Here is a 27,234-nt window from a genome sequence, read left to right as displayed (position 1 = left end):
ATGGTTACCAGAGGGGAAGTGGGTAAGGGGAATGGGTGAAATGAATGATGGAAATTAAGGAGGTTACTTGTGATGAGCACTGGGGGATGTATGGAATTGTTGAATCATTATATTGTACACCTGAAACTAATATCATGCTGTGTGTTAATTATGCTGGAATTAAAATAAAAAACTAAGAAAAAAAGTGCTTGAGTGTTAACCTTGAGAGTCCAAACCTGAGCCCTTTGATTTGTGAGTGGTGAGGATGGTTAGTGAGAGGGAGGAAGAGAGTTCACAGCTGTCTTTTGCTGGAGATGCACTGGTATTGGCAGCCTGGCTATTCCTTCCACTTATATGAAGAGCTGGTGGTTCACGTGTCCAGTAGAATTCCGCAGTCCTAAAAAGGTATTGTCTTACTAGCAGCAGATAGCTGCCTGCCTTCCTTCTAATTTGAAAATCCATATCTCTGTCCGACCATCCTACCAGATGGATAACAGAAAATGTATAGAAAATCTGTCAGGTAGAGACTTTAAAAGACCACATTTTTCACATTTATTTATTTATTTAAAAAGAAAAGAACAACATCCAAAAAAAAAAAAAAGAGGAAGAAGAAGAAGAAGAAGAAAAGAAAAGAGAAGAGAAGAGAAGAGAAAAGAAAAAAAAAGAAAGTAAAGAAAAGGAAGAAAAGAAAAAAGAAAAACCAGTCAGCTAGAAATACATTTCCACCCCCCAGTGGCTTATAGGTTTTTGTGTGGAGTTTATAGTCATTCTAGATGAGGAAAAAAAAAAAAAAAAAGAAAGAAAAAAGGAAAGAAAGAAAGCACAAAGAAATTATTTTTCTTCAGTTTGTTTTCAACCTTTCAGGATTTTGTCCTTTGAAGCTATAAATCGGTTCTATTCTTGGCAATTTAAACAATGTCAATTGAAGTTCTGGAAAGTATTGAAGAAAATTGCCAAGTGTAAGTATAGAGATAGGTTTTGAGTCCCAGGAAAGTGTTATCATAGCCCACATCTAGGTTCACTTCTGCATCTGCTTTATGGAATTTTGTGGCAGGTTTTCCAATGTCCTGTTCAACATAACTATCATAATAGATTTTTCCTGGTACAATTTCTTTCAGATAGAGGATCTTAACACATACTTCTCACAGATAAAATATTTCCAATTGCTGCAGTTAGTGGAAGAAAGGAACTTGTCCTTGAGATATCCACAGAGCTGGTCAGTTGATTGGAGAGTCTGTACTGGCGATCTGGAGAAGCAAGTCAGTGAATCTGACATTAGGTAGGGGGCTTACAGTGTTGTTCTTGTGGGTAATGATGAGAGGTGGGTAGCTTTTTGTTTCGTTTGTTTTAATATGGTACCCTCCTGTGGCACCCTCCTTCTTCAGTAATAGAGATGTTTTTGTTCAATAAAAATGTTAACATAAAAAGCCCCTCATATTAAAGGAAATAGATCCACAAAAATAGGCTCTAACTTAGGATCTCTTTACTGACTTAATTCTCAAAATACGAAAGCACCTAATTCTGTTCACTAATCTCCCTAGCTCTATCTAAGTCTCTTAATAGGGAAAAATAAATAAATAAAAGTAAAAAGCTTAATAAGGAAATGTCTTAATACTTACGACAATTTCTTTCCCTGAGCACTCACTAGCCATTAAATAATACACAGGAAACATCTGTGATAATTATACTGTTCATAAGTATAATGATTCTCAGGTTTTGATGGGAATGTGCTAGAGTTTTATGGCAGCATGGCCAAGGAGTAGAAAGACTTGGAAGCCTCAGGTTTGATAGCAATCAAAAGCCTGTGTAATTATCATGCTGACTATGTCTTTTGGAGAAAATCTGAGGTATAAAATAAAATTTGGAATTCCCTCATGTTTCTTCTTTTTCTTGTACTATTTCTCTCAGACACTTACAGGGAAGGTGAAGGAGAGGAGCCATCTTTCCAAAGCCACGGTCGGCTGAGTCCATCATGAGATAGCTCCACCCAGTAATCATAGCCTTTCTTGACATTACTCAGGCTGTCAGTGATAAAGTCCTAGAAGAAACAGACCTAACAGTGAACTGAGGGGAAAACAACAGCAAACTATCATGAAATATAAAGTGTGGCATTTTGCCTAGACAGACAGAAATGGGAACTTGAGAGGTGGAGACCAAGACAGAGGGTTTTAAAAGAAGTGATACCTTTTATAGACTTTTTTTTAATTGCCATCTAATAAGTGTGGTATTAAGGACTATACAGAAAATAGGCGTCTGGTATTAAAATAATCTTAACAGATTCAGAGTTTGGCAGATAATATATGTCAAAACAAGGTGTTATACTGAAACTCATTATCAGGAAAAGTAAAAACATCCTTGACATCATAGACCACATAGATCATTTTTTTCCCAGTATACTTCAATATGAGAAATAGTTTAGGATATTCCAGAGGCAAATTAACTATAGGCGTATTTTGTCAGAAAAAAACATCATTGCTCCTCTAAAAACAAAACAAAACAAAACAAAACATTATTGCCTTTTGTCACCAAATTTGCACAGAAAAAATAGTATAAACCTATAATTATTGTAAGTCCAAGTTGCCTCAGTTTACTGCATATCCTTAACATACCCTTAAAGACTTTTATTTATTTATTTGACAGACAGAGATCACAAGAAGGCAGAGAGGCAGGCAGAGAGAGGGAAGCAGGCTCCCTGCTGAGCAGAGAGCCCGATGCCGGGCTTGATCCCAGGACCCTGAGATCATGACCTGAGCCAAAGGCAGAGGCTTAACCCACTGAGCCTCCCAGGCACCCCCTTAATGTGCCCTTAAATTGTTCTGTAATTATTTTTTTGAAAAATGAACTTTAATTATTGAGTATAGCAAGCATACATTTTTAATAGGGCCAGAAATGTGTAACTGTATATTCTATTTCTCACACATTTAGGGGTAAAATGATTTCAGGAAAACTCTTTTTTGCTTGTTAAGATGTTAGTAAAGTAGACGTAATGCCAATTAAACATTTCGTTTACCAAATGCTTATTCTTATAGACCTCACCATTTCGTGACATCACTTCCCTTTCTATACTTCTGCTTTTCTTTTAATAACAAAATTTAATGGTTGTTACCCTTCCCTACAGCGCTGAAAATAACAAATTTGAAACATATACAAAATTATAATATATGTATATCTTAGAGTGGATTAACAAGCAACAAAATGGTTTTCTCCTTACCCCCTCTCCTTTTTCATTAAAAAGGGACATACAACTAATATATTTCCCTTAATCTGGATAATTTCCTGTATGTTTGTTTGTCCAATTAAAGGAAAACAAACCTCGGTAATTCCTACTTTGTCTCTTTTAAACCCTTATAATATATATTAAATATAGTTTTGTTACAGAATATTAAGAAATCATGTCTAATTAGAATCAGCCCTTTCTTTTAATGTGTATCAGGGTATTTTCAGAATGATATGAAACCATAAGAGGGTGCTTACCATTTCTTCTTTGCTGTCTATTTGTAGAAGATTAGAACCCTCCTTCAAACAGTCCTCTTTACTGGTGTGCCAAAATTTCCAGTTTTCAAAGACACGGTAACAACTTCCTCCATTCTGAATCCAGTTGTCTGGACAAGGGTTGCAGTTATGGGCTTTGAATAGAAACATTTTACTTTATTAAAGTTATTATAAAAATATTAATAGTGCATCTCCTCAAAGGAAACCTTTGTCTCACCCCCAGTGAAGCTGAACATTGTAACCAAATGGGTCAGATAAATTGGTCCTTACCATGGAAAGATTTATATATTTCCAACTGCAATAGGTCTGTAAGAATTAGTTTAAGATAAAATTAATTTCAGAATATCTTATCCCAAATGGCTGCTCTTCTATACAATTGAGCTGATTATTCTATTTTTATAAATCTTTCCCCTCTTTAAGCTTATCTTATGTATAGTCTTCATTATTTGCTTATTGTTTCATGTCTGTTACTCTTACTGGCCCAATTTAGTTGGAATATATACTGGACCACTAGGCAAGCTGATAATAAGTTTCAAGTTGATGTGTAAATTCTGAGAGTTAAACATGAAAATGTTTCCTATAGAAAGGACAGAACGGGGCGCCTGGGTGGCTCAGTGGGTTAAGCTGCTGCCTTTGGCTCAGGTCATGATCTCAGGGTCCTGGGATCGAGCCCCGCATCAGGCTCTCTGCTCAGCGGGGAGCCTGCTTCCCCCTCTCTCTCTGCCTGCCTCTCTGACTACTTGTGATCTCTCTCTGTCAAATAAATAAATAAAAATCTTAAAAAAAAAAAAAAAAGAAAGGACAGGACAAACATTGTACTTTCAGGACTGATTTGAAAATATGTGGGTGAGGAAAATTAAAGAAAATCATAAGTGACCAATAAACTCTTTCAGGACTTGGATGTAACTTAGAAGTAAGCCATATTGTTTAATCAGTTTTATGAAAGCTGTCTTAAGAAAGAAGGTATTCACAAAAGAATTGTGCTCTAGACTATAAAAGGGGGAATAAAAAGCAAGAACTTGACCAAGTGTTTCTTGCACAGAGGGAAAGACACTGAAATTTCCAGAACTCTAGTTTCGACAGAAAGGCCTTCTACTTAAGGTCACAAATAGTTTTTTTATCAGTGTCCAGGGCCCAACAGTTGAGTTATTTAAAGCTTCTCAATATCTTTTGTTTGTAATCTATGCTAATCAATGTCTTGACTAGTGTTACAGCAAGACTGGTGCTGACAAAAGCAGCTGAAATTTTGGAGGACATATTAGATTTGTAGTTCCCCAAAATGGTTATTACCATTGTCTTAAGGTTAATGGCTCAGAGGGAGGGGTAATTCATGCTTGCCAAAGCCTGTTATATTTAAAAACACTGTTAGGCACCCAGTGATTCTGTAAACATTTATTTGACTAAATTTCAGCCAGGAGGTGGGGTTTTGAGCTCTCTTATTGGTGATAATTTAAATGATATCCACTATAGGGATAATTAATGTCAATTAAGTAGCCACAGAATACATGACAAACTATACCACACATAGAAATAAGACAGTTTTAGGTTTAAGATTCTAGTAAGAGGTGTAAAAGATAAAAACTGAAGTAACTTTATAGAATTTTTAAAAACAGTTGAACCCTGCATTGTTATAATGTTACGGTAAATACTCTGATTTTTAAAAAATGATTTTTCTTCTCAAAGAGATATCTAAATTTGAATCTAAAGTAGTGTTTAAACTAAGCATATTGAAGAATTTAGAACTATAAATAAAAATATACTTAAAACTTTGAGTGATTGGATAAGTGCTGCTTTAAAAAAAAAAATCCAGGGATGCCTGGGTGGCTCAGTCTTTAAGCATCTGCCTTTGGCTCTGGTCATGATCCCCAGAGTCCTAGAATCAAGCCACCTGCTTGTGTTCCCTCTCTCATTCCCTCTCTCGCTGTCTCTATTAACTAAATAAATAAAATCTTTAAAAAAAAATCAATCTGCTAATCCTAACATTTCCCTTTGAAACTTGTATGATTCTAAATCTGCATTTCTTGAGACCTCAGTATTTTTCACATACTAATGAAATATATAAATATATATTTTAAAAAATTGAACTGGAGTGTGGATCAAAATTACGTCCCTCCTAATTTTAAAATCCTGTCTGCAATTTTACAGACAATGAAATGTGTGTCACTGTTTCTTTTGAGGAATTGGTGCCTGCATTTGTATCTGCACAGCGAAAGCTGATTTTATATCAATACCTGAACTGAAAGACTTTTGCCTCAAGGTTTGGCAACATTTCATCTGAAGGTTATGGTTTCTCTTCCATTGTGTGAAGTTCGACAGTTCTCTATCCTGATGGATGAGTTTTTCTTGCTGCTTCATTGCAATAGTGGACACCTGGAACACTTCAAATGATAAATGACAATAATTCTCAATTAAAAATACTGACAAATTAGAACAAAGTAATTCTTCTATATAGACTAAGGACAACTACAAATTATTATTTTTGTGACTTCAATTTGCATTAAGGTTTTGTTTAAAATTTACAATGTTCAAGCATCAAAACTTTGGGATGTCTGGGTGGTTCCATCAGTTAAGCCTCTACCTTCAGCTCACGTTTTGATCCTGGGGACCTGGGATCTAACCCTTGCCAGGGGGCCTGCTTCTCCTTTTCCCTCTGTCCCTCTTCCCTGCTTGTGCTCTCTCTCAAATAAAGAAGTAAAATCTTAAATTTTTTTAATTTAAAAAAAAGAATAAAAAACTTCAAAGGATACAGAGCAAAAAACCCCCTTGCCTTCCAGATGCACCCCACTCCTCTCCCCCAGCACAGTCAATTTACCCATTTCTTTTTAATTCTTCCACACATATTCTGAATTTTTCAAGTGAATGAATATAAAATGCTCCCTCTTTATAGAAACAGTAATGATCTATGTATACGGTTTTTCACATTTTCATATTTTATATTTTACCACTTAAAATAGATTTTAGACATAATTCCATCTCACTGTATAAAGAGCTTCTCTCGATCTTTCATTCTAACTTTACCAGATTCAATTGACTTATGTTAGTCATTCCCTACTGACTTTTTTTTTTTTAAGATTTTATTTATTTGACAGAGATCACAACTAGGCAAAGAGGTAGGCGGAGGGGAGGGGGGAAGCAGGCTCCCCACTGAGCAGAGAGCCCGACGTGTGTCTCTATCCCAGGACCCTGAGACCATGACCCAAGCCAAAGGCAGAGGCATAACCCACTGAGCTGCCCAGGTGCCCCCCTACTGACTTTTAGATTACTTATAATCCTTAGGTGTTCCAAAAATAAATACTATAATAAAGAACCTTAGTCACACATAATTTCAGACATATGTAAGTATATTTTTAAGAAAAGTTGCTAGGTCAAAGTTTATTTACATTTAAATTGTATTAGATATTTCCAAATTACCCTCCACATAAGTTGTTGCAAATGTTATTTCAATATTATTTGAATTTGCATTTCCCTTTTTATGCTTGGTGTTGAAACTTTTTCTCATACATAGAAATGTTAGTTGCATTTCCTTTTCTATAAACTGTATAATTATATGTAATTACATAATTTTTTCATTGAGTTTTTAGTCTTTTTGTTATTGTCTTATACAATAAAGATACTGTGCTGTGAGAATTCGTTGGAGCAGGACTGGGATCAGCCTGCATAGTGTTTCTAAGTTCCTGCCTGTTAGTTTTCTAAAGTTCCTGCCTGGCATTGACCTCTGGACAAGGTGTGAAGTATACTGATGAATAGCGTAGCTTTATAATCATTAGTCTGAGGACTTTTTGGTCAGATGATACTAGCTTGTCAGCATTGTTTGCTGATGCCGCGTGACTGATGATTTGCCCCTGGTTACAATGAGGTCCTGAGCAGGCTCTGCTATCTAAGCTGGATACCTGGAAGAAATATGCTTGTGTGGGGACACCTGGGTGGGTCAATAGGTTCAGCATCTGCCTTGGGCTCAGGTCACAATCCCAGCATCCTGGAATCAAGTCCCACATTAGGCTCCTTGCTCAGCAGGGGGCCTGACTCTCCCTCTGCCTGCCTGCCATTCCCCTCTGCTTATGCTCTCTCTCTCTCTCTGATAAATAAACACGTAAATAAAATCTTAAAAAAAAAAGAAGAAGAAGAAGAAAGAAAGAAAGAAATATGCTGATGTGGTCAGCATAATATAAAAACTACCAAGCAAGACTCCATGTTGGGCTCTCTGCTACCAGAGTGTTTAGTGCACATACACATCAGTGGTTCCTGACTCGAGAGAAATTGTGTCCTGAGAAAATAGTTACAGAGGGAGGACAAAGTACTTCTCTGTACCTGGACTCTCCAGACTATACCCTTACTTTAATGTGGTTCTTAAACTGCATCTTTTTCTTGTAATAAACTATAAATTTGTAAGCATTGTCATTTCAGGTTCTGGGAATCTTCTTTAGCAACCAATCTTTAGTTTAACTGATGTGTTAGTGCACTTACATTTAATGGGTAAGAATAGCTAACGCATTTCCCAGTGTGTCTTTTGACTTTGTTTGTGGTAGTTTACCCCACATACATCAGATGATTTTTGGGTCATTTTGAGCAAAAATCTTACACCTGAGATTATACTTTTTACAAATATATTTCACTTTCATATTTTGATGTAGCTGGAATTTATTTTGTTGGAATTTATGAGGTATGACTTCCAAGTTTTTCCCCCAGATGGCGACATTGTGGTCTCAAATCATATACTGAATAACCCCTTTCTCATTCTCTTTTAATTGCCATCTTTAGCTTACTCTAATTTTCAATAAACTAGTTTGATATATTTCTATTATTTTCATGATATTCAATCCACCTGCTTATCTATTCCTAGGTCAGTACCACATAGTCTTCATTATTTCAATATTTGGTAAGGCCAGGCCTCCCATTTTCATATTATTTTAGAGTTCTTTCCTTATAAGTCTAACAAGGTTTTTAAGTCAGTTCTTTTTAAAAATATTTTTAAAAAATTAATTTATTTGACAGAGAGAGAGTACAGGTAGGGAAAGAGGGAGAAGCAGGCTCCCCACTGAGCAGGGAGCCCGATGCAGGGCTCCATCCCAGGACCCCAGTGTCATTACCTGAGTGGAAGGCAGATATTTAACCAACTGAATCATCCAAATGCCCCAAGTCCGTTCTTTTTATTTATTTATTTTTAAAGATTTTATTTATTTATTTGACAGACAGAGATCACAAGTAGGCAGACAGGCAGGCAGAGAGAAAGGAAGGGAAGCAGGCTCCCCGCCGGGCAGAGAGCCCAATGTGGGGCTCAATGCGGGGCTCGATCCCAGGACCCTGGGATCATGATTTGAGCCAAAGGCAGAGGCCTTAACCCACTGAGTCATCCAGAACTGACCCCCAAGTCAGTTCTTCTTAAAAATTATTTTATACAGTATTTATTCCTAGTCTATTAAATATTTTTCTTAATATGGATATTGATTTTCTTTGAGCCTATAACAATGTTTTCAATCAATTTTGGAAAATATTCATCCAGTCAATCTTTTTTTTTATATAAATATCTTGCTTTTTTTTCTTTTTAATATAATTATTTTTATTAACATATAATGTATTATATGCCCCAGATGTACAGGTCTGTGAATCATCAGGCCTACATACTTCATAGCACTTACCATAGCACATAACCTCCCCAATGTCCATAACCCAACTCATCCAGTAAGCTTTAAAATAATACTACTTTTTTCTAATTCTATCTTCTACTTTGAGGTCTACTATTACACTTATACTAATCTTTTCAATATGCTCTAGGACTCTCTCTCTTTTCTATATTTTGCTCAGGAGCTATGGACAATAGATGGTCATGTCTTATCCACTTGTGGATGATTCAAGTAATTCCAGCTGCTAGTGGCTTGGGTTATGCTCCTTCTTAGCAAAAGGCTGGATGTAACCAGAGTGGGAAGTAAGAGTTCGATATTATTTATTTTATTCTATTTATAATCTGGCATGTTTGGAGATTTCCTTTTAGGAATTTGAAGTATTATTCTAAAATTTTGAATTTTGATGAACTTTTTCTAGATCAACTATATTCTTGAGGTTGTTGCTGTTTTGTTTATTACTATCTGAAAAGGTTGTACTACATAAAACTGTAATAAAACTGGAGAAAGGGAAATGATACTTCTCTTTAGTTTCCCCTTATATGGGAAGCAATGTACCTTTACTGGTTTTGGGCTTGTAATAAATTTGTAAAAAGTGAGGAATATAGATTAAACAATATATTTACTTAGGGAATTGTAAGACAAATGTTTTTAAAGCCCCCAAATAAAAGCACTTATTATATGATGTTATATGATACATCTAATTGTTGGATTAAGAAAATGAAAAAGAGGGGCGCCTGGGTGGCTCAGTGGGTTAAAGCCTCTGCCTTCGGCTCAGGTCATGATCTCAGGGTCCTGGGTACAGCCACACATCAGGCTCTCTGCTCAGCAAGGGGCCTGCTTCCCCCTCTCCCTCTGTCTGCCTCTCTGCCTCCTTTGATCTCTGTCAAATAAATAAATAAATCTTTTTTAAAAAAGAAGGAAAACAAAAAAGACTAGTAAAAACAATTGGAAAAATCTGATTTTATAGAAATTATTTTTCACTATAGATTTTTTAAAATAGAAGTTAATTAGTATAGGTCATATGGTAGGAAAAAAAAACAAAATAGTAGAAAGAAAGCAAGAAATTACTTCTTACATTTAAAACTACCATTCAAATAACAGTTGTTAACTTTAGTTTATATCTATTGAAACTTTTTTCCATATTTGTATGGAAAAAATCTATTTTACATACAATTGTTATAAAACTATATTTTTCCATAATTGACTTTTTAATCTGCTTATTTCATGGTAAAATATTGCATAACCATATCTCCATGTTAGTAACAATAGTTCTAGAAGACTTCTTTAAATTACTGCAGTGTATTCTTTTATATCAATGTAGCATCATTGATTTTTATCAGTTATTTTATTGTCAGATATCTATGGATGCACTTTTAATAGTATATAAGACTAATTATGTGGGGCGCCTGGGTTAAAGCCAGTGGCTCAGTGGGTTAAAGCCTCTGCCTTCAGCTCAGGTCATGATCTCTGGGTCCTGGGATCAAGCCCCACATTGGGCTCTCTACTCAGCAGGGAGCCTGCTTCCTCCTCTCTCTCTGCCTGCCTCTCTGCCTACTTGTGATCTCTGTCTGTCAAATAAATAAATGAAATCTTTAAAAAAAAAGACTAATTTTGTAAATTAACCCATTCATTACTTTGATATCATGGTATTTTAAATAGGATATAGATTTCATTCTTTACTCTGTCAGAAACATGTCCTTTTTTTACTATGTATAATAGATTATATACATCATAGGTGGTGTTATATATATAATTTAAATATTAGTATTTACCTTTCCCTTACATTGAAAATTTTTGCAGAGAAAACATTTAACATTTTTCGTTGAAATGGAATGATGATTAAGATGATACAATTATTAAAAATTAAACATGATATTTATAACTTAAAATCTGCTGTCTGTAATATAATCTATAACTAGCAAGGATAAGCAGTTAGTTAGGAAATTTGAAGTGAACCAGCTGCTTCCTGTTTAACACAACTCTTGTTTCTGTAACTAGCTTTACATAATAAAAGCCCTAAGAATGTTTTTGAGAATGTGTGAGATGACTCTGGCAAAAGACTGGCTTGGTAGCAATAGTATAGTCACTATACTTGAACAAAAGCCAATGGTAAAAATATTTTACATTTATGTAATAATATTTAAATGTTTTAGAAGTATTTATAACTATTAACACAAAACGAAAGAAACCCAAAACTTTTACTGGTAGACAATTTCCAGAAATTACTAAAAATTTTAAATACTTTACTTTCTGGCTAGCTTTCCTTTATCCTTATCAAAATATTTTCTTCACCCAATTTTTGCTTTGGGAGTTAAAAAATTGTTTAATATGTACTACGTCCATGGAATGGCAACTTCAAAAAAAAAAAAAAACCAACAACAACAAAAAGTAAGCACTGACATTGTCACCATCTATCCCCTTCTCCTGACACCTTTTTTTAGTGGCTTCTTTTTTGTAATGTATAATTGTGTATAAAGTATTTGAAATACATGTATATAGATTATTTTAAAGATATGCTTTTGTACTTACACTTGATCCCCAAGAAAACAGAGGTTGTTACCGAGCCCACGCAGAGAACACATGAAATCACCACCACCAGACACCATGCTCCTGAACAAGGCATAGGGAAAATGACACTGAGTTAAAGAAGATGAAAGAGATGGGTCAGTGTGAAACTAGGCTCAGTGAAAGAATGAGCATTCTTACTAGAGAATCCTTGACGCCATGGGAACTATGGTAACTGGAGAAAATAATTCCAACTTTTTGAAATGCAAGTTATAACTTGGAATATATATATATTTTTAAAGATTTTATTTATTTATTTGAGAGAGTGCAAGTGCACAAGCAGGGGGAGGGAAAGACACAGAGGGGGAATCTGACTCTCTGCTGAGCAGAGCGCCCTACTGACTTTGGGGCTTGATCATGACCTGAAGTGAAGGAGATGCTTAACTGACTGAATCACCCAAGGACCCCAGAACAGCCTGGATGTTGAAAGATGTCAAATCCAATAGGCTAAGTGATTTACTCCTCTCATCCTTTCATGAGGTCTTAACCTTACCAACTAGTTACATGTTCCAATGATCTTTTAGAGACTATAGCAAACCAGAATGCAGGCTTTCGTTTTTGAAAGCAGAAACACTGTGGTGCATCTCCTCATCTCTTCTCTGTACCTCTTGAACACGATTGATTCAGAGCTATTTCTTTTAAACATACAATTTTGAATGAGGAATACCACCCCCTCCAACCAGGTAATTTTGCATCTCTTCAGGAAAGAAAGATAAAGAATGTGTGACTTGTTATATTGTTAACACTAATCAGAGAAAAAATAAAAGTGATCTTTGGATTATGTGGTAGGTTGAACCATGCTCCTGTCCTAGATGCCCACGTCCTACTCCCTGGAACCTGTAAATATTACCTCATATGACAAAAAAGAGACTTTAAACTGTAATTAAGTTAAGAATCTTGAGATGGTGACATTATCCTATTTTATCTGAGCCTTTATGAGTGAGAGGTCAGTGATCAGGGTGCTATCTGATGAAGGAAGCAGAAAGAAACTTGAAGGCATAATGTTGCTGGCTTTGAAGATGGAGAAAGGGGCCATGAGCCAAGTGAAGGAAGAAATGCAGCTCTAGAACCTGAAAAACACGAACAAATGGATTCTCCCCTGGCTAGATCCTCTTGAAGAAAGGCAGCCCTGACAACACCTTGCCCAGTGAGACCTATTTTTTGGACTTCTGATCTCTAGAACTGTAAGATAATAAATTATATTGTATTAATCCCCTTGGTCTGTGATAATTTGTTATCATAATAACAAGAAGCTAATAGAAAGCTTAAAAAAGAACAGCAGAACTGATCACCATAGCACACAGCTCCAGGTTGCTAAGTTTTGTCAGTTTTTCAACCTGTGCTTTCTCTTTATTTCCTAGTTTTTATTAGATAATTTTCAAGGCGTTTTATGCAGGACCTAAAATAATAAAAAAATAAAAATATATAGGATTTCTTCCCTTTGTCTTCCAAATCCCGGAATTCTTTGTCTTTCCAGCAGGAAAGAGGGGAAAAGGTACTATGTTACTTGTCAAATCCATTGTTCCTTCCCTTTTGCACCTTTACTTACACTTCCACATCACCTCACTTTTTAATGCTATTATATAATGCACGTTATCAGAAGCACATGTGGCTTATCTTAGAAAAATCACCTTGGGCTCATCCCAGAACAGGAAACAAAGCAGAAACTTCAAAGTCTTGGACTAAATAATCAGATGGTTACCTGAATATTTGATGGAAGACAGATGTTTCTGGTAAGGGCTTGGTGTTGGGGGATCCCACTGAAGAGAGGCATATGCGTCTTCCTCCTGCATGTCTGAAATGCTGCGATAGGAAAGGCAGGCCACACGAGAAGCTAAGACAAACAACTCCTCTTGTGGTAGAAGCAGGCTCGTGAAAGAACTGAAATTGACTACTTCTCACATCAGTGGGAAACTATGTTTGGGTTTAAGGGATACAAGAGGTGCATCTTCATCTAGAAAGTAGAAGTTTATGAAGTTTAGGCCAAAGTACAACTTGTTAAAGAAGGAAATGAGAAAAGAAACTGAACTTGAAATGGCCTCTGGTAGAATAGACTATTGCTCTGGGTTCTACATCCACGAACTTAATGCCTGTGTTTGGATGTAAAAGGCTGGGCCTGATAAATGTAATTTTTCCCTGGCTAGCAAACATTTGATGACAACTGTACTCTAAATGAGAAGCATGAATTATTTAGTGGATAGATGGCCACTTCTGCCGCATCCTATAACTACAGCATTAAGAAACTTGATATTTTAATTATCATTCACGTATTGGCCATTTGTCTTGATGGCCAAAGGTCATAGTTTGCAAATATCAACAATCTGCAAAATTGCAATGTTCTCTCATGTTTCAGTATCTTGCTAGATCAATCATTGATGTCTATAACAAAGGAAAACAAATGACACACTCAAGGAGTAATTTCAGAGCCTTGAATCAAGACACTGTCTGTAAAGTTTAGAGAAAGACTAATGCGAACAGAAAGAGGAGGTGAAGTATGCATTATTCATAAGGATGTTATTACCCCTAGGCCCAAGGAGTTAAGGGGAGGGTATCTGATAGGGGCCATGACCTCAGATACAGAACATGCAGTCTTTGGCAAACATGGCAGGGTAAGGAGAGAACCAAGGGAATTAGTGCCCTGACCACTCTCTCCTTTCACCCTTTGATTATTGCAAGTACTTCTCAATAGGTAAATTAACTGGAAACCAGAGGAAAGTTGCTCCAGATAGTGCTTTTCATTTGAGTTCTGCCTCCCAAGGCACAGAGTGGGGCTGAGAGGCTCTCAAGATGTACATGGAGAATATGCAGTGAAGTCTCCAAATACTTCAAATGGCCTGAGATGTTGACCTGAAAAACAATGTGATGTAACTTTCTGTGGCCTTCTTTATATAATTATTTCTACCTTGAGGACAAAAGGAGGAAGGAACATATCAAATATGCATTAAGACTAATGTCGGGAGCACAGGAACAGAAGTTTAATGAGTTGTCAATAATTTCCAGGGGCTCTCAAATTTTATCAGCGCTAAACAGCAAGCTCAGAAAGATCTAGTTTTCTCTACTTTAGTATATTCTCTGATAATTTTCTTTGGGGGAAACATTGGGCTCTCCCAATAAAGGACTAATGTTACTTTTATTGCTTTTGATGTTTTAGATCATACCACCTGTTATTTATAATTCATTACATTCCAAGTGCTGTTTCAAAAGGCTTTTACATGAATTACTTTGATTCTCAAATCAGCTCTGTGAAGTAAGTACTATTATGAATACATTGTAACTTAACTGTACATTGAAGAACAGAGAAGTCACTTGGGTAGTAAGTGGAAGAATTAGTATTTGAAAGTAGGTGGTCTGATCACAGAGCCTGTGCTATTAAAATCTGTGCTATTCCGATTTCATGTGTAAGATGACTTTGATATGAGTACCAGAAAAAAGAATCTTTGTAGGCATAGTTGGTTGGTTGGTTAACATTTTTTAATTGGATTTTTGCCACAAGCTAAGACATTATTCTTTGAAATTTACTTGTGCCATATAGTAATGCATAAATATATGTTTTTCCATTTGTAGGTAATAAAACATGAAAGTCCAGGGACATGGTTGGTTGTTTTTTGGACGAGTTTCTGAGTTATTAATTCCTATTCCATTTCTCTAAATCAGCAAGTAAAAAACAGTAAAATAATGACACTATCCCCGAAAACACAAGATCTCAAGACATTTGAAGTAGAAGCAGAATCTGAGGTACCTGTGTTATTTTTCCTCAGTCCCCCAAAATATGCTTGTTTACTGATAGTATAAAATAAGATAAATAAGATAAAGATTCAAGTGTCTTTGAGTATTAGTACTCAAACAAATAAAATAATGCATATTTATTGAGTGTTTATTACATGCTTGATACTCTGCTCAGTGCTTTATATACTATATTAAATGATCCTTGCTATTACCTATGAGTAAAATAGTAATGTTAAGCCCATTTCATAAATGAGGAAACAGAGTAACTTAGCAAAAGCCACATAGGGAGCAAGTGTTAATGTAATTTTTTCAAAATGTATTTAAAAACTACGTGTATGAGAATCAAGTAGGAGAGCTTATTAAAAGCACAGTTCTCAATGTCTCCTTAGCCTTTCAACTGAGAACCTTAAGTGTTTGTGTTTGAACATCCACATGTTTTGGGTTGTTTTTTTTTAATATTTTATTTATTTATTTCACAGACAGAGATCACAAGTCAGACAGAGAGGCAGGCAGAAAGACAGAGGGGGAAGCAGGTTCCCTCCCGAGCAGAGAGCCCAAAGCCGGGCTTGATCCCAGGACTCTGGGATCGTGACCTGAGCCGAAGGCAGAGGCTTTAACCCACTGAGCCACCCAGGCGCCCGAACATCCACGTTTTAACAAACATCTCAGTTGAGATGTTTGAGACTCATATTCATGAATTTTATTACTACTGATGTAAGAAGAAAGAGCCTCAGGGAAGCTATGGGAAAGAATGGCAATGTTTGCCTGTTATCCTGTGAAAGTGTGCCTCCCCATATATCTATAAATACTTTATGAGTTACTCAGCAAAAACCAAGCATAGAACTGTCAGGAAAAGATAAAGCATTTGTACTTGCTGTTTTGTCTCCTTGCCTAAAGGCCTTGTTAAGAAGTCAAACACTACCATTTTCCTTGCACAGAATGAAACTTTAATTTCTTTGCTGTTGAATCTGACCAAAGGTGGACCTGGAATCCAAATTGTAATTGTGTAGTGTTTTACAGATTGTATGCTTCTCGCATAATGAGAAACAACTATTTTTCTGTTTCCAGTGAGCCAGGAATCGCGCTTGGTGCTTCACATACAACGACAAATGGGAAAGTCACAGTGTTGGCCTTTATGGAATTTCTGACATAGCTAGTGTTTTATTAGGTTGTACAACTGTGAAGTCATGGGTGTTATTCTATTTGAAATATGAGAAAATGCATAGTAAAGAGGCTACATGACTAGTTGGCCCATGGTTGTACTTTAAGTAATCACACCATCTAGATTGTTCCACTGATTCCAAGTTTAGTATTCTTTCCACTGCTTTATGCTGTCTTTCAGACTTAGATATTTTGCACAACTTAAATCAGTTAAGTCCTAGCCTTTCCTATTTCCATTTAAAGTGTATATGTTTATGTCTAAAGATGTGGTGAATCATACCATGTTGAGATAATTAGGAATGGAAATCAAGAAGAAATGGAAATGGAAACAGAAGAATTGAGAACGAATGATCAACTCACAGACAGGATTCTGGATATATAAAGAAGGGACGAAATCATCCCTTAGTAAAAGGGGATATATAAAGAAAGGATGAGGTGGTATTTGTAGAAAAGCTAATATAAAGATGACTCTAAGGGGAATAAAAGGAAAAATAAGCAATTTTATGACTAGTGAGTCCTTCACCCAGATCTTTCATTGTATAATAAAGAGCTTGTCTATGACATCTTGCCCATCTCTTTGCATTAAAGTAGTGTGTCCACATTCACCATGCTTGCGTTCCTCTCACACATCAGATAATGCTTGTTCTTACAGAAGGTAGGGTAAATTTTCCCATCATAAAAATAAGCACAATTCATATTTTCTCTTTCATTTCCAGAAAGCTCAAACCTGTGAATGGAAAAGGTAGAATGAGTTCCTCTAAATGCTATATAAGTAGTCAACAATTCAACTCTGCATGAAAGTATTTTGTCCACCAAGTGGAAATACAAAGTATGAAGATAAAAGTAAAAAACAATGCTCAGATCATTGAAAAATTTTCAGTATGCTTGTGAATATAAAGTATGTACATCTGCTTAAGTCAATAGCAATTCAGTACAGCTTAGATTAAGCAAAAAGTGAGCAGTAGGAACAGTAGGAGGGAGAACGAGATGGATGGGATCTGAAATGACAGGAAAGGCTTTTATCTTTTCATCTTTTCATAGAAGATCACACTTTAGTTATGTCTTGAAAGAAGGGTAGGATTTAGGTAAACAGAGGGGAGACAGAAGAGCCCTGTAGGGCAAATAGCTGCACAAAGTTGGAATAAGCTCAAGGAAAAGTAAGTTGATTAAATATTTTTGAAATGAAGATTTATGTTGTAGGGTAACAGAAATAAGGCAGCACCCTCTATTGTAATCGCCTATTAACTTGTCTATATGCCCAGCTGTGCTGCTTATGACAAGGGAATAAAGAATGTATAGATCTAATTTATTTGCCAAATATCTATGGGATACCAACTACGTGCCAAAGTTGTTTTCTGTGCCAGTATTGGTAGAGTAAACAGAGACACGGTCCCTTCTACTGGGGAACTTACATTATAGTAAGAGGATATTGGTAAGAAGCCAACAAATAGAAAATTTCAGAGAGTGGTGAAAGTTAGGAAGAAATAAAATGGTGTGATAATGGACTTGAGTGGATATGGGTGGAAGGAACCTAATTTAGTTTGGGTAATTAAGGTTGACCTCATCGGGGTAGTGATGTTTAAACAGACATGTGAATCACAAGGGGGAGCCCATCATGGAGTTCTGGACTTGGAGCATTCTAGAAGAAAACAATAAGTACAAAAGCCCTAAGACAACAAAACAAGATTTATTTGTTGAAAGCACAGAGGTTTCCTAGTTTGCCTGCAATATTGTGAAGGAAGCAGCAAATGATAAGAAGTAAGCTCAAGATCTATGAAGAAGTTTGCTTATACTTGCAGTATCCTTTGCTCCTACACACAGTAAACATTTAGTATCTGTTGAAAAAATGAATTGAAAATTTAAGTAATAATCAGATTGTACAAGTTGTGTTTATCTGTTTTAATTTTAACTGGAGAGACCTTACAGTTTTGATATACAAGATGACCAAAGGTCTTGAGATTGGAGATTGGAAAGCCACGTTAAATAACTCTTACTATAATGCCTCCTTTGCCTGGATTATCTGTAGAAGGATGGAGATTTGTGATATGAATACTAGAACCACCTTGTGAATGATGGTGTGCCTGAATCTTGGAGACCCCTGGGGAGGAAAAATGGGTAAAATGATACTGAAAAGTGAAAAGAATCCTCAACGCAATCACTTTCAACCATAAAATAATAAGAATGATCATTTTGTTCTAAAAATATGTGAAGGGAGTCAGATCAAGTCACACACACACACACACACACACACACACACACACACACTCCAATGATAAATTTGAGGGTAGAAATGATTGGGGAAAAATACCAGAATAGAGGTGGATTGTGACTTAGATAAAGAGCAGAGGAATGGGAAGGTAAGTACAGTAGAATTGTCTTATTACCAGTGCTCACTTATTAGGAGTAGGATGTCAGTGAGTGCTGCTGCTTTTATAGTACACAGTAGGTCATGGAGCCACCTCCAACTTTTAAGTAGCTTGCCTTCAAGAAGGTAGAGGATCTCAAGAATAAAATCTGCTCGTTGTGCCTTGTATTCTGAATGCCCATTGACTTACACATTTTTGGAGGGCACAGAGCCATCTTCCCACATCCAGACCTCAGTAGAGTTCTTGCGAGACAATCCAACCCAACGAATTAATCCAGTCCTGGACTTCATGTATTCCTATTGTAAACACAGACAAATATAATGGTCAACCTGCTTGCACAATTTTGATAACAATGTAAAGAAATTCATGGTAAGACCCTGAACAACAACAACAACAACAAGTTAGATGTATGTCTATGTGAATGTTAATTAATTATATTTAATATTTAGAATTGTGCCAAGTTCACTTGTTTTAGAATAAAAAATTGCTTGTGGAATACAGAAAAAATGTTTACAGAAGACAGATATTGTAACCTTTCTATATGTTTATCTTCCATTGACTGAAGACTAGAGTTTCAAATAGAGTACCAAATATGGGTCTTAAATAAGATAATGGTGAACGACTACAGAAGGAAAATAAAGAAAGAAATATATTGTTGGTGAAACATTATTACTCCCTACATTTAACTTCTACTTGCTTTGGATTCATTGTTCAACTTAGTTCTGTAGTAGCCTACAATATTTACATTGTAAATATTAATTTGTTTTGGTTGATTGAGTAAAAGGAATTATGTGATGTTATTCTCAAAGGGATTACAAATAGCATTTGCTTTTCCTAATTTACATTTTTTAATTTAGGAATTATCACTATTTACTATATGATACACTATACCCATTTGCTTTGTTTATTGCCTCTTTCTCCAAGTAGAACATAACCTCCTGAGGTTAGGAATTTCTGTCTGTTTTCTTTTTTTTTAAAGATTTTATTTATTTATTTATTTTACAGAGATCACAGGTAGTCAGAGAGGCAGGCAGAGAGAGAGAAGGGGAAGCAGGCTCCCTGCTGAGCAGAGAGCCAAATGCGGGGCTCGATCCCAGGACCCTGAGATCATGACCTGAGCCGGAGGCAGAGGCTTAACCACTGAACCACCCAGGCACCCCAGGACTTCTGTCTGTTTTATTAACTGCAGAGGTTCAGATTCTGGAATAGTTCCAGATTCTGGAATAGTTCCAGTGCATATTTGGCAAATTAATGGAGAAATCAATCAGTCAATCAATCAATTCATGGGTAACAAAATTAAAAAGAGTCAAATAGTCATATACTCTCTCATATCTCCCAGAAAAACAGATAAGTGAGAGTGCATTCTTGGCAAATAAAAACATGACTCAAGCTTCTTAACAGAAGTGAAACACAAAGTAAGAGATAATGTGTAAAAGTGACTTTTGACTGCTTATTTATTTATTGTAATTTTTAAAAGATTTTATTTATTTAAGAGAAAGAGATAGTGAGAGAGCATGAGCAGGGGGAGGGGACAGAGGAAGACTTCCTTCTGAACAAGGAGCCCTACGTGGGACTCTATTCCAGGACCCTGGGGTCATGATTTGAGCTAAAGGAGGATACTTAACTAACCAAAAAACCCAGACGCCCCTTATTTATTTATGTTTTAAAAGATTTATCTATTTTAGATTGAGAGAGAGCATGGTCAGGGGGTGGGAAGAGGGAAAGAATCTCAAGCAGACTCACCGCTGAGCATGGAGCCCAAAATGGCTCAATCCCACGACCCTGAGATCACAACCTGAGCCAAAACCAAGAGTCAGATGCTTAACTGGCTGAGCCACTCAAGCACCCCTATTGCTCATTTTTTAAAGCGTGAGCTACCCGTCCCCTTTCTGTTAACTCCTGTTCTATTCTTTAAAATACATCCACATGACATACTTCACTATACGAAGTATATTCTCCCTGAAATTCAACTATTCTTTGTTTCTCAAAAATGACATTACTTCCTCTCTCACGTATAAACCTCCAACCTGGCATCAGTTTAGAGTACCAAGATTCAAGACATATTTGTATACTTCCATTTAGCCTCTTGTTATTGAAATTGAGATTTTAGGACACTCTGTTATTTTGCCTGATTGGAAAGAAAGTTAATTTACTTACCCGAATATCTTCTCTATGAGTTTGAGTCCACAAAAGCAGTTAGTGAGTGGTACAGCAGTTAGAATAACAAGGCAACAAATGATCATGAGTGTCAAGGGAATGTTCTCCTCATGTCTGGTCCATTACTGTGGACTTCATCTCAGGAAAAGTATAATCAATTTTGTTAATCAATTATAGCAGTTCTGTAGAATATGACTGGCTTGACTCTTTGAGTTCAATTTAATGTCTGCACACAGCCCAAACCAGATCTTCTACTTGCTTTTGTTTTTAATATACAGAATCTGAATAAATACCATATTGGAGGTTGTAGGTTAAGGACCATAAATAATTTCTGATTTTTAAAAAATGTTTTAATAAATCTATTATTTGGCAGAAGGGAGACTCCAAGGCTTGGTGTCTGGTTTATTCCCAGGATTCACAAAAAAAAGAGAAAGGCTACATTAAATAATAAAGGGAGAGTGCACAAGTGGATGTGAACATATTTTGTTTCAAAGTAGAGCCTTTGTTAGAAGCTGTTTAAGAGGAAAATGTGGAAGAGGAGACATGTTTAGTAGAAAAATTTCAGCTGAAATCCTGTGTGTTTCACAAATGAGATTATTCCCAAAACTATGGAAGAGCCTATGAAAAGGTGAAGTCTGCATCATGGTTTGTTCAAGTTCAATTGTTCAACAATTTAGCAGGAACTAAGGACTCATGTAATATTGGGATGACAGTGCTATTTATATTTTACTATGCTAGAGTTTCTTTGTACTTTGAGATCCTTTCATGGATTAGTAAATGCAATCAAAGAAACTGAGAAAAGTGAAATGACTTGTCACAGACTGAACTCTCAGTCTCATTAGTTCATGTTACCCCTTTCCATTCTTAAATATGGTCATTTCTACTGGGCTTGATAAGGCTCTCAGAGTAGCACAGGCTGGAAGACAAGAGAAAAAATATACATATATATTTTTTAAAGTCGAATGTTTCACTTAAGATTCTTCTTATGACTTGAGTTATACATGGCATAGGAATCTCCTTACCAGAACATTCTGACTGGCAATCTTCAGCAAAGTAGCATTCATGTTAATACAGAACTGCTTACTCTCTTCCCATGTCAAGTTGTGCCTGAAGAATCCAAAGCAGCTATCTCCATAATATCTCCAGTTTCTGTCACATGGGCTGCATTTATGGCCTTAAGGTGAAATCAAGCATAGGAATCCATATTTTTTACTTTCACTTTCCCCATAATCAGTGTCTTCCGCAGATCTTCAGGTTCCCTACAGATAGCATCACAGAACTACTCTGGGGCGGGGTGGGGGTGGAGATGAAGAGGTTACAAAACCATACTTACTGACACTGTTCTTTTGTTCCAACTGTTTTATTAAATATTGACAGAACTTCTTTGCTACTTGGTGCAGCGTTCCTGAGACATTTTTATTCTCCACTTGGTGGTGGTTTAGCTCTCTGACAGCTAGGTGTAAAAATTAGATAATAATTTGTAATCAGGATCACAAGGGTGATGCAGAGACCTTTCGATGAACTTTCATTTCAGTAGAACTGTCAATCTGGAAAGTGTTCACTAGATAGACGTGAGTGAATGAGTACTGCAGAGAGGTCTGGGTAGAGGAGGGTGTAAAGAACAAATTGTGAACTGTGCAAAACTGACACCTGGTGCTTATCCAAAAGAAGACATGAGCTCTATGAAGAAGAAAACCACAAATAAGAAAAACGCCATGATCAAACTGCATGCCCAAAACGAATGTTTTGATATTCCTTTGAATATAGATTTCTAAGCAGATTTCAGAGAAGAATGACATGTTATTTTGTTTTCCATGTGATATCAAAATATCCATTTATTTAAAAAAACACTGATTTCTTGTGCCCAAAATGATATGATAATCAAGTGAATAAATAATGGCGAACAAAAGATTCTAAAATATCTGGCGAACAAATAAACAAGCACACAAACAAGCAACAGCTACATGGATGGTAATGTGATACTGCGGGCTTTTAGATTTATAAAAAGAAAATATCTATAAATGAGATGGGATATGAATTGCTTCTGAGTGAAAGTAAATGCATTCATTAAACAAAGTGAGAAGGAGGGTATTTTAGGAAGAGGGAATACAATGGAGAGAAATTTCAGACAGTGGAAGAGGATCTATCTGTGAAACTGAGAAAAGTCCATGTTGGCTGGAACTGAGGATATGCAGGATAAAGAGAAAAAAAAAATGAGAAGATAGTGAATCTAGACGAAAGGGGATCTTAAAGACCAGTTTAAAGTTCTTGAAATAATTTCAATTAAAGTGATTTGAGTCAGGAGGAAAAGTAAGAGCTCTCCATTATTGAGAATGTCTTGGTAGCCTGAAGCAGCAACAAAGAGGCACACAGTGACAAGCAAGCTTAGTGGCATACACCAGGACTCAGGTTGTGCTTTCCTCAGAACAAATCTTTTGCAATGAGTCAATACTTACGCATCATCCCCAGAGCCACCAGCCCAACAACTAACCCCATGCACAAGACCAGCAGAATCAAAGCCGTCACACGCCACAGAGGTGAGGAAGCAGGGTCAACTGTAGACATAGAATACAGATGTTAGGGGGCAGGCAGTATGGGGTAGCTATGGGGCAGTGTCACCCCTGTCCCCTGCCCTCTCCAGGCTTTCTGAGTGATGTAAACAGCTTCATTGCCAGGTCTTGCTGGTGTTCCTTTGGGGATCATCAATAGTATAGCCCATTCCCATTCCCATCAAAGTATAGCCCATTCCCATTCCACACATCGGTCTTTTCCCAATGGACTTTTCTCTGAGTCAAAACAGAAGTTTGTGGGGCACCTGGGTGGCTCAGTGGGTTAAGCCTCTGCTTTCAGCTCAGGTCATGATCCCAGGGTCCTGGGATCGAGCCCCGCATCGGGCTCTCTGCTCAGGAGGGAGCCTGCTTCCCCCCCTCTCTCTGCCTGCCTCTCTGTCTACTTGTGCTCTCTGTCTGTCAAATAAATAAAATGCTAAAAAAAAAAAAAAAAGAATTTTGTGTTTTTTGTCTTGTTTTGTGCCCAACCCCATAAACAATTGCTTTTATAACAACAAATGAAGAATCACACCTATGTGCCAACAACAGAGAAAATGAGGTTATAACACATCCTTTCCTCCTATTCTCTTGGTTTCTATTCCACCCAACATTAAACTGTATAGGCTTAACATAAACTTCTCTGCTTTCATCTCTTGTTGCTTATATACTAAATAAATCTGTCTGAGCCTAAGTAGGCATTACTCAAATTCTGTATAGCAGGAAGGTCATAGGGAAAATAAAATAAAATGATACGTGCTATCACTAGTAGAAAAAGGAAAGTGGGGTTGACCTATTTCAATAATTAACTTCCAGATCCCTGGCTCTGGGTATTCTTACCTGAGGTGAGAGCTGGCTTTCGATTTTTAATATTTAAGGTGATGTATCCATCTTCGTCCAGCATGGCTTCCCTTGGACTGCAAGTGAGCTCAGGGTTCAATGACTTCGCAAAATTGCAGTGTCCACTCTTATAGATTCCAGTGCCTGCCAGTCCGTGTTCCTCCTCTTTCTGGTAAGGTGGGGTTCTATGAGTTGGGGCACATATTTTTGGTCCTGTTTTGTTCTTGTTTTTTGGACCTTTTTTCTTCCAGGAAGCCCTTTCATAGCTGTTCAGAGATACATGGACCTTGAGCATAAAAATATAAAAATAATAACTTGCAGTAAAGGAGTAGATATCACATTTGTTTCCTGTTTTCTTATCTTCAACTCTGAATGAAGGAATGTCTCCTTATTGTATCCTTTCAAAGAACAAAAGTTCATGCTTCATCTTAACCTTAGTGGAGTCTAAATAGTATTGTTTAAATGAACTGCTTTCAACAAAAATTCATGGATAAAACACGAGCAGATACATAGTCTGTTCCATTGTGAGGAGCATGTCTAATATAGTTTGATAAAAAATGGCCTAGAGTAGATGTTTCAAGGTCTTGTGTTAGAAGGCGCCATTCCTAATTATGATCTAGAATTCATCCAAATTCTTGCATCATTCACAAATCATATTGTTTAAAAATTTGAGGACTCCACAGGAGGCAGACTTCATATTGCTTGGGTTTAGGCATTAAAGAAAAAACAATAAAATAAAGTGGAATAATATAGAGTTAGGGATTACTGTCTTTCAGTAATGTTTTCACTTTACAGTGAACATTCAGGAAAGGAAAAATCTTTTGTGAAATTGTGTAATTCCAAGTACAGTGGTGCTTCTTCATCTTAAAAGAGCTATTTGTGGAAGGGACAGGTTCCTAGTGCCCTTCACACTGGACTGTGACTATACCATAGTAACTATATGTAACCATAACTACAGTTAAACACATTTAACTATAAAATGGGTTTTCAAATTGTTACTGCAGCTCACATTGAAAGGAATTAGAAGAGTAGCTAGAGAAGGCTAGCTGCTGTACTAATGTAAGGATATTAGTGAGGGTGCTGTCTATTTTGTCATTGGGTAGATTTATATAGTTTTAGAGCAGATTTTTTAAAAAAAATTTTGTTAAACCTTTATGGCCAGAAGACTTCCCTTCTTCTAAGTAACTTCTAGGCATTTTTCTTATAAATAATCTTATTTTTATGTTTTCTTTAGTTAGTAGTGTCTTAGACTTTTTAGTATAGAAATTACATAAGATCTCACAGCAGGTATTTTGATTACTAATGTTTCCTTTGGTACATCTTGTACATATTTGTCCTTCCTTTCTGTTATCTCCTTCACTCTGAATTCTTTGTCAATTCACTTAAAATAATATTTCATCTTAAAATTTCTTTTCCTACACAACTCAAATAATTTTAAAGGTGAGGTAAACAAACAAACATGAAAGATATTGCCTGATTTAAGGAACCTAAACTTAGCATGATACAAATATTTTCACTAAAAACCAATCATTGTTCAAAAACCCTACTTTGAATAAATGTCAAATCTAATTAAAGTACTGAAAATTGAATAATCAAATTTCTTAAGCCCCACAGCCATTTTTTTCACTGGGTTTTGTAGCTCAGGTAAAATATTCGGTGTTTCCCAGTCATAAGCAGGGTAAATTCAAATCTTTAGTTGATCATTAATCTACCTCTGCTTCCATCTGTGTAATTTCTCATTCAATCTAAGAGGACTGTTAGCTCTTCCTAGCAGTGCATGCTAACCCCCATCTCTCAGCACAGCCTGGGAATTATTCTAGCCCTCCCTTTCTGGCCGCCTTGATTCATACACCAAGTCCTGAGGCTTTTTTCCTACCTTTACTCCTCTGTTCCATGTTCTTCCATCACTATCTTACATCAGCTTTTTTTTTTTTCCACTAAAATATACAGAAATCCTGAAAAAATAATTGTGCTTAGTGACAATATAGAATGTAAAGGATTTAGTTCAAGTTAGTTTTTCAATCAACCCTTACTCATTTCTCCTAGTAACCAAATATGTAACTTCTGAAAATTTGTAGTTAAATTAAATTAAATATGTAACTTCAAGATCCATGGACATTTGGAAGCCTTTATAATTATTGTAAACATTTTCATGTTCAATTAGCAGATACTTTCAGGAGGTAAGAAACACAACAGCTTGATTTGTTGTTTCCACATTTTCTAGGTCTTGAACAATTGGATGAGTTATAAAATATCCCACTTATTCTTCTTGTAAATAGCAAGGAATATGCTGGACTTACTTGATTCGTGAATACTTGAAATTGTACATTTAAGAAACCTAAGCCTCAGATGATATTCCTTTCCTACCTATAGCTCAGCCTCGGGACTTTTTGTTTTGTTTTGTTTTGTTTTTTTGTTTTTGTTTTTGTTGTTTCCTTTTAATGATTGCAATGCATCACTGGGTTTTGGATATTTGATAGCACTGGCCGCAGGCTGAGGGTCTTATGTCCAGATCTATGTTCCACAAAAATATATTTGCCTTTATTTGTAACCCCCCAACTCGGCTTGGAGGTGTTAGGAAATATGCTGGGTGAGTACAGAGTCCCTCAGGGTCAAAGGAGTGCCTGATAACACTAGTCTTTGTTCTGTTTTCTTCCTCTACATATACTATAAATACAAGCTGAGTTACTCAGCAAAAATTAAGCAGAGAACTGCAGGAAAAAGAGAGAGAGATTACAAACTTTTCTTTTTCCTTTTCCAAAATCCAGAGGCTTTGCTAGA

At 36.3% G+C, this 27,234-nt stretch overlaps 1 protein-coding gene across 3 annotated transcripts; it reads right to left on the bottom strand.

Moving 5' to 3' along the window:
• Positions 1–513: 513 nt before the first annotated feature.
• On the bottom strand, positions 514–26,409 carry LOC132019480 (C-type lectin domain family 1 member B-like). 3 transcript variants are annotated; one of them, XM_059402592.1, is made up of 12 exons: positions 26,330–26,409; positions 24,454–24,739; positions 23,524–23,622; positions 22,401–22,520; positions 22,090–22,241; positions 19,100–19,206; positions 13,360–13,460; positions 11,622–11,702; positions 5,703–5,849; positions 3,454–3,605; positions 1,896–2,017; positions 514–1,226 (listed from the first exon to the last, which is right to left on the bottom strand). In XM_059402592.1, exons 2-12 carry the CDS (start codon positions 24,515–24,517, stop codon positions 1,094–1,096), a joined length of 1,278 nt encoding a protein of 425 aa, XP_059258575.1. In that variant the 5' UTR covers positions 24,518–24,739; positions 26,330–26,409; the 3' UTR covers positions 514–1,093. The 3 variants fall into 3 exon arrangements, with proteins under 3 accessions (XP_059258575.1, XP_059258576.1, XP_059258577.1); XM_059402593.1 differs by lacking the exons at positions 22,090–22,241; positions 22,401–22,520; positions 23,524–23,622; positions 24,454–24,739; positions 26,330–26,409 and adding an exon at positions 20,654–20,694; XM_059402594.1 differs by lacking the exons at positions 514–1,226; positions 1,896–2,017; positions 3,454–3,605; ... (1 more) ...; positions 11,622–11,702; positions 13,360–13,460 and adding an exon at positions 17,025–17,271.
• Between the last annotated feature and the right edge of the window lie 825 nt (positions 26,410–27,234).

This window comes from Mustela nigripes, chromosome 6 (assembly GCF_022355385.1).
Source record: "Mustela nigripes isolate SB6536 chromosome 6, MUSNIG.SB6536, whole genome shotgun sequence".
NCBI classification, from domain to species: Eukaryota; Metazoa; Chordata; class Mammalia; order Carnivora; family Mustelidae; genus Mustela; species Mustela nigripes.
This window is presented reverse-complemented; position numbering and strand designations above follow the sequence as displayed.